The following is a 7,817-nucleotide window of genomic DNA, read 5'->3' as shown; positions in this document are numbered from 1 at the left end:
TACTGTTGCCTGGGACAGAGAAAAGCTTCTGTTTAGTTAGTCTCACTCCACAGCTCAGACTGACCTGGAACCCAGGCTGTACCCCATGCTGCCTCAGCTTCTCAAATGCCAAAATTACTAGAGTGAACCCCTAGATCTGGCTCCGTCTCCTCTCAGTAGCTCCTTGCCCTTACTTCATGTCAACCCATGTCCTTGAACGCTTCTGCTCAGAACTGTCCCGTGTCTTAGACAGTGGCATGCCTCTCTCCAGGGCTCCCTGGGCGGATGTATCAGTTGCCGCGTAGCTGGGGCCAGGCAACTCTTTACAAAATGGCTAAAGGCTAGAAAGTTCCCCAGGGAACGTATGATAGCTGCTGTTGGGAGCACTGTGCTGGGACTCTCACTGAAAAAAGACCATACTTGGCTGGTGAAAACTGACCCAGCAGGAGCCTCCGGGACGAAAAAAAAAAAACAAAAAAACGGTCAGAGAGCTGGGAAACCCTGAAGGCACCGCCCTTCTTGCCAGTCTGGACACCTCAGTCTGTTTCCACGCGCCGGCCTGGGCCGACCCGGGACAGGCAGCGACGAGGAGGGCTATTCCCGGAGCGCCCTCCCAGCCTCGCATCCTCCCAGCGGAGGCCTAATAAGGCCGGGCTGGCTGCCGCGGCCCCGCCCCCACTCCACCCCCGCGCATTCTTCTCCCTTGTAAGGCCCGGCCGCCGTCCCCCCAAGCCCGGCTGTGCCCCTGGAACCAACAGCCCGCCGGGAGCTGCTGCCAGCCAGCGCCGCAGCACCGCAGCAGCAGCAGCAGCAGCAGCGACGTCTCCTCTCGGCAGCAGGTGGGAGGCCGCGCAGCGCCCCGGGGCAGCTACCGTAGGTGGTCAGGCCGAGCCTAAGCCGGGCTTCAGAGGGTCGTGGCACGCTTAGTGGTGTGGGCCGGGGCCGCTGCCTTGCTCGGGTCCTACAGGGGCCCGGGGCCCGGAAATGGACATCTGATGGTCCTGTGCCTGGAAAACTGGTCTCTGGGCAAGGAAACAAGTGTCCAGGGTGTCCTTTTGCTAAAGAGACATACACACCACGCCCAGAGCTCCATGCTATGTGACTATAGAGTTGCCAGTGAGCGGGTTGGGGGTGTCCCTGACCCAAGAAACCGTGTGTGTCAGGGGAAAGCGCAGGTTTCCTTTCTCCACAACCCTGCACACCTGCAGGAGAGAGGGGTGGTGACCGCCCTCACACCACCCCACTGCGTGTGCACCAGATTAGGCTGAGTTGGGGAGGTCTTGGGCCTTGCTCCTTCACTGCCCTCCAGCTGCTCTGGCTGCTTCCAAGGACATAAGAGGACTTCTCTGATGAGCTGGCTTTGGAGGGCCTAGCATGCCCCAGCTGTGGGGACCAGTAATGAGTAAAGGGCCCGGCTGGCTTCTGCCTCTGTGTCAGCCGTTAAGGTAGGCAAGAATGGTCCAGTTAGGACCACGCCAATTCCCAGCTGTCTGAGCTTTGGTGTCTAGGACACTTAACCAAGAATCACTCAACCAAGTCTAGAAACTGCCTGGCCACATCTTTGGCCTTTCACGAGCCAAGTCTGCCACCCACTGATCCCAGCCTAGCACAGTGTCCTGGTTTCCACCCTTCTCAGGGGCACTCATCTACCTCTCGAGGAGGAAGCAAGCAGGGATGCAGGTGGCTGCGACAAAAGGTAGGGGAGCCTGGCTGGGCCTGCCCTACTTAAGAGCTCCATCTGCGGACGGGAGGGGCTAGGAATGCCAATGACTCTCTCAGCCTGGGCCAGAAGGCTGAGGCTGGTAGCTCAGAAGAGGGGGGTAGCTTCCAGGGACAGCGATCACACATACACACAAAAAAAAACCCACCAAAGCCTAGTGTGTGCGGTGGGGCCTGCTGGGCCTTACCCAACTGGAAGCTCCAGGCTCTAGGCAGATATAGCCTTGGGACCTGCTGGGGCTGACCGTGACCCCAGACCACCAGGGAACTACAGGAAGGGGCAAAGGAGGTAATGCACAGACCCTGGGTCCAGGGGCGGACATGCTGGGTGGGGCCTTGGCCAGCTGAGGGAAGCCCACACTAAATCCTGAGATGTATTGTCCCCACAGGCTATGACGGGGTCATGTTGAGTCCTTCCCCTGGCCTCAGTTTCCACATCTGTGCAGCGGAGCTCACATAACCTTTCACTAAAGAATCATCTCCTAGCCTGCTGCTGTGGGCTGCCCAGGCGCTGAGGGATGAGGGAGTCTGTGAGTGTAGGTTGTCAGGATAAGGGTGGAGAACAGCACCCCAGAGACTCCAGAAGGAAGGCCTGGAATGGCTGTGGCATGCCAGAGCTCATCAGGGTCATCATCTCTCATCAAGGGGACACTGTGCTGGGCCAGGATCAGTCAGAGGGGGTAGAACACACTGGGGCCTTCAATGCCAGGCTGGGGGGTGGAGGGGGTTGGAGAGAGAGCGGCACCACCCTTTGAGGGTTTTCAGGAGACAGTGAAGGTCTGCTTTTGAATGGGATAGGGGAGACTGGCCCAAGGCCAAAAGGCCAGGTCTCAATGCACCTGTAGTTTCAACTCGAGGGAGCGTCAATGTGCAGGGGTGATGGAGGGCCCAGGATGAAACTGCCATCCACTAGGGACCAGTCAGGGTCCCTGAGGAGACCAGCTGGGGTTCACAAACAGTGCAGAAGATGAAGAAGGCTGGGGGAATACAGGAGGATGGAGAGGGCTGGGGAGGGGAGAAGCTGGGGGGATGGGAAGTGCAGGGAATGGAGAAGGCTGGTGGGGGTGGGGTAGGGGAGGTTATAGGGGGATGGAGAGGGCTGGGGGGAGGGCTAGAGGGAAGGGCTGGGGAGGATGGGGGAGTACAGGGGGCTAAGGAGGGCTGGGGGAAGGTAGTGTCAGTAGAGTGGCACTGGTCACCCCCTCCTGGCAGGGCCCTGCCTCCCTGCCACTGAGATGGGCACAAGCTATCAAGAAATAAACAAAGCCCTTTACTGGTCGGCGCCAAGCCAATCCTTCTTTACCTAGTCGCAGCAGAAGTAGTTCCTTCTCTGCCCCCCACTCCAGGGCTCTCTAGACACTAAATGAACTCATTCCTGCTGCAGAATGGTTCGCTGCCCCCATTCCCAGATGAGGAGAAGTTCAGGTTCACGGCCCACAGGCTGCTCTCAGAAAGAACTGGATGGCTGGAGGCCCAAGCCTGTGGGAGGCCCTGAATGCCAAGCTTAGATCTAAAAGCCACCGGGGGGGGGGGGGGGGGGGGGGGGGGGGACCGGCCCCCCCCCCCCGGCGGGGGGGGGGCGGGGGAGGCAGGAAGATTCCAGGCCCATCATCACCCCACACCCCTCCCTGCAGGGAAACCCCAACACCCAAAGCCAAGATGTCCAGCAAGCGGGCCAAGGCCAAGACCACCAAGAAGCGGCCCCAGAGGGCTACGTCCAATGTCTTCGCCATGTTTGACCAGTCCCAGATCCAGGAGTTTAAGGAGGCCTTCAACATGATTGACCAGAACCGGGATGGCTTCATTGACAAGGAGGACCTGCATGACATGCTGGCCTCTCTGGGTGAGTAGGACAGGTGGACAGGGAGGAGCTGCTTGGCACTTACAGTGAAATGAGACCCTGGCATTGCCCTACAGGTAGGACTGCTCTGACTCTGCCCACTTAATAGAGAGGAAGACTGAGGCATGGAGCACATACAGCACAGGAACCTAGACAGGCTCACTCCCCGGGGGAAAGTCAGTTCTGTGTATTGGCTTGTGTGGTAACTCTCACTGAAAGAAAAGCCCCAGCAGCTATATGCAAGTTTATACTGATGGGGAAACTGAGGCTTAGAAGGGAGGCCAGAGCTCCCCTCTCTAACCCCAATGACACTTCCAAGATCAGGGTCTTAGGGCCAAAAGGGTTGAGGAGTCAAGTCCAAGTTGCCACTGTTCAAATGGATACACTGAGGCCAGTACAGAAGGCCCCAAAGTGCACGTCTTCCGGGGTGCTCGCCACCGACAGCCACTCTTAAATGCCAGACTGGGGCAGATGCCCTGGCACTGGGCTAGCCAACCCCAGTCAGTCCCTGGCACTGCTCCATGCCTACTGGCCTGCCTGTGTAACATGCGCACGGCATGGGTTTGGTGGGAGACCAGCAGTCCAGAACAGGAAAGAGGGTGCCCATCCTTCCGGCTCCAGGCCAGGCCTCCCCTTCCCAAGAAGAGAGCCCAACACTGATCTGGATCCTCTCAGCCTCCGAGAGGGAAAAAACTGTGTCCAGGGGAGGAAGGGCTGGTCCTCATTGGCTAAGAACTCCCCTGGGTGTCTTAAAAAAAGAAGGCAAGGGACTGAGGCTCGGAAGGGACAGGCTCTTAAAGGCGTCCCCCACTAGTCAGGCAACACCCTCTATTTAGCACTTCACATTCCTGACGCTGGATGGTCCTAAATAGCTTCCCGGAAAAACATGTGTGCATGTGTGGTGGGGCCACGGATCAGATGTGGGCTCCGGGTTAAAGAACAGTGTCCTCCCAGGAGAGCACAGCCCACAGGATCAACTAACTGGGGCTCATGGAGGCTCACAGAGACTGAAGCAGCAGCCATGGAGCCTGCGTGGTTCTGCACTAGGTCCTCTGCCAGTGTGTTCCGGCTGTTAGCTTGATGTTCTTGTGGAACTCTTCACAGTGGGAGTAGGGGTGTGGCTGACTCTTTCGCCTGCTCTTGGGACTCTCTTCCTCCTATTGGGCTGCCTGGTCCAGCCTTGATATGAAAGTTTGTGCCTGGTCTTACTGTGTCTTTTTGGCTGTGTTCGGCCGACACTCTGGAAGGCCTTATCCTTTTTGAGGGGGAAATGGAGGAGGAGTGGATCTGGGGGAGAGGAGAGGAGGGGAGAGAACTGGGAGGAGCGCAGGGAGGGCTAGCTGTGGCCAGGATGTATTGTAGGAGAAGAATTAAACAAACAAACAAAGATAATAGTAAGCTCTGCAGACATCACCCTAATTCTCCACGTAGTGCTCTGGGGGTGGCAGCCCCGTGCACAGCTGGGATCTGAACCCAGCAGAGACTGCAGTATCCCAGAACTGTGCCAGTGACTGCCGTGAGGCCTAAGGACACAGGAAACGGAGGCACAGAACCAGGCTTTAAATCCAAGCCTGGGTGACACCCAAGCTCATCATCAAAGTTTCGGATGGGGGCACTTCTGAAATGTTTCTGGAATTTAGGGACACACCGCCTAGGTTTGGTGGCTGACCCCTGCTCCTCACCTGCTGTGTGACCTTGGATAAGCGGCCCTGCCTCTCTGTGCCTCAGTTCCTGGCCCGTGAAAAAAGTGAGCATGCTGCTGGCACAGAGGAGGAGGTAAAACACACAGGAGAGCAGGCGGCGCCCCAGGCGCAGGGAGGGTCTAACCCTGAAATGGTGGAGGAGCCAGGGATTTGTGGCATGCCCTCAGTACCTCAAACACAGGCAGGGACAGTTGCCGGATGTCCAGGAGAAGGCAGGAAATCAGCCTCCAGGCTCCCGCTTCCCAGTCTACAAAGCTGACCATGGGGAGGCCACTGGGGACAGAGAGCTGGGGATGGCAGCCACATGTCTGCCCACCACAGGGAAGAACCCCACAGATGAGTACCTGGAGGGCATGATGAGCGAGGCGCCGGGGCCCATCAACTTCACCATGTTCCTCACTATGTTTGGGGAGAAGCTGAACGGCACAGACCCGGAGGACGTGATCCGCAATGCCTTTGCCTGCTTTGACGAGGAGGCCTCAGGTCAGTGCACAACTGGAGGCCTGGGCTGGGTAGGGGTCACGGGGGCGCTCAGTGCCACAGGGGGAGGGACCAGGCCAGACATCACTGTCCCCAAGTTCCCAGGGCCACACGCCTGAGGCTTCCCACCTCCGACTGCACCTGACAGCCCAGGACGCACTGCTTTAAACCTCCCAGAAATCGAACCCAGTTTCTGTCACAGCCATTCTCCCCTGCCCCTCACAGTGCCACAGTCCCCCAAAACATCGTAAACGGTCCCTCTGGACCCCTCCGAAACTCTCTCATCCATGTCCTTTTCCCTCGAGTGACTGGAGACCTGAGTAGGGTCTTCTAGCCCCTTTCCTGCTCGCTGTGAGGTTTCCAAGGGCTGAGAGGGGGTGGGTGGGCGAGGCCAGAGCCTGCTCTCATTGACCTGCCACATCCCGCCATGCCTCAGGCTTCATCCATGAGGACCACCTTCGGGAGCTGCTCACCACCATGGGCGACAGATTCACAGATGAGGAGGTGGACGAGATGTACCGAGAGGCGCCCATTGATAAGAAGGGCAACTTCAACTATGTAGAGTTCACCCGCATCCTCAAACATGGCGCCAAGGACAAGGACGACTAGGCCTTTCTTAGCTGTCCCAATGTCCAGACCCCACCAGAGTCACCTCCCCAACAGGCGCTCGCATGCACACACACACACACACACACACACACACACACACACACTACCCTCCTCCCGAGGGGTTAGGGTCCCAGCTCCCAGGGCAGGAAATGAGCCAAAAGACCCACAGGGTGACCAGGCATTCCACGCCGGCCCCGGGCACTGAAACGGATCTCTGACCCTGCAAGGAAGGCCTTCATTGGGGAGGTGAGCCAAGGGTGGGACCAGCAGGCACCATGGGGAGGCCCCTGAAGATGGCCGCCCACAACCATGACCTCACATTCCCAGGCTGCCCTGAGGAGGAAAACACCTGTGTCCTGGTATTGGATGCGAATTCCCAGCATCCCACAAATGCACACACACGTTCACCGTGTCCTTTCAGACGGTGACAGTCCACACTGAAGCCTGGCCGGTTGTCAGAGCACACCCGGAATGCACAGAGGGGAGCCGCCTGAGGGGACACAGTCTCTAATACAAGGCTGAGCACTGCCTCTGGTCTGTGTGTCTGTGACTGGGGGGCACCAGGGGACAGTGTCCCATCACACCTCACCGCTTTCCTCCCTTCCCGGTGGCCGCCCTGATGCACCATGCCACTCTGTCCAAGAGAAGGGCTCAGGGGTCCACCAGCCATGTGGTGCTGAAGCCTCAGGGGCCCCCAGGAAGGAGGCTGGCTCCACCCCCAGCTGAGACCAGATTAGCAAATGGAAGGGTAACGGGCCTCTGGGAAGAGAGAACAGAATGGTGAGACCCACGGGTTCACCAAACCTCATACAGCAGATGGGTTTTGATCTTGGCAGAGACAGAGGTCAAGGTCACAGCCCCACAGCTTGATTTCTGGGTCAGTTCACTTGATATTAAGGTGGACTCTAGGAACAATGAAGCAGCAGGGGTCCAGGAGCTCAGGAAGTGACTGGTCACCAGCCCGGCTACCTCCCTTGTCCAGTCCGGTTCCAGGCAGCCACAGGCCCGAAGGCCACAGCCCAGCTCCCCCTCTACCTCAACACACATGTGCACACGCACACATCTCTGTTGTAGCACATACGCAGGTAGGGCTGGGCCCCCACTACACTGGAATGTCACTGAATGTCACTGACAATGCTCCCTACCGTAAAGGGTGGGGACTGCCTAGGCTCACCTGATAAGTCTGTGGGTGGAGGAGGGGGCTTCACGTGTCTCACCGGACCCCAGCAGAGGTCAGAGACAGGTGCTGGATCCAGACTGAGCCCTGAGAGGCAAGCCACAGTTCATAAAGGAGTGTGGATGTCAGCCAGCCTGGAGGCTACTACATCCTCTGTAGCAGGCTGCCGGATGCACACACTCTCAGCTCCAAAGTGAGCCACAGAAGTTCTTGGTCTGGGCTCCGGATGGGTCCAGGCCCCGTAAGGTCCAAACCAGCCCCAACCATTGTGCTGAGTGGCCCCTAACCTGGCCCCTGGACACCAAACCCT

General features: G+C 58.3%; 1 protein-coding gene across 1 annotated transcript; it reads left to right on the top strand.

Annotated features, from left to right (window-relative positions):
• Positions 1-632: 632 nt before the first annotated feature.
• Positions 633-6,860, top strand: Myl9 (myosin light chain 9). The gene is made up of 4 exons (XM_055602248.1): positions 633-818; positions 3,333-3,541; positions 5,563-5,724; positions 6,158-6,860. Exons 2-4 carry the CDS (start codon positions 3,358-3,360, stop codon positions 6,328-6,330), a joined length of 519 nt encoding a protein of 172 aa, XP_055458223.1. The 5' UTR covers positions 633-818; positions 3,333-3,357; the 3' UTR covers positions 6,331-6,860.
• Positions 6,861-7,817: the final 957 nt, after the last annotated feature.

The sequence above is a fragment of the Psammomys obesus genome, unplaced genomic scaffold, assembly GCF_907164565.1.
Source record: "Psammomys obesus unplaced genomic scaffold, mPsaObe1.curated_primary_1811, whole genome shotgun sequence".
Lineage (NCBI taxonomy): Eukaryota > Metazoa > Chordata > Mammalia > Rodentia > Muridae > Psammomys > Psammomys obesus.
The sequence above is the reverse complement of the archived record's forward strand: the minus strand, read 5'-3'. Positions and strand labels throughout refer to the sequence as shown.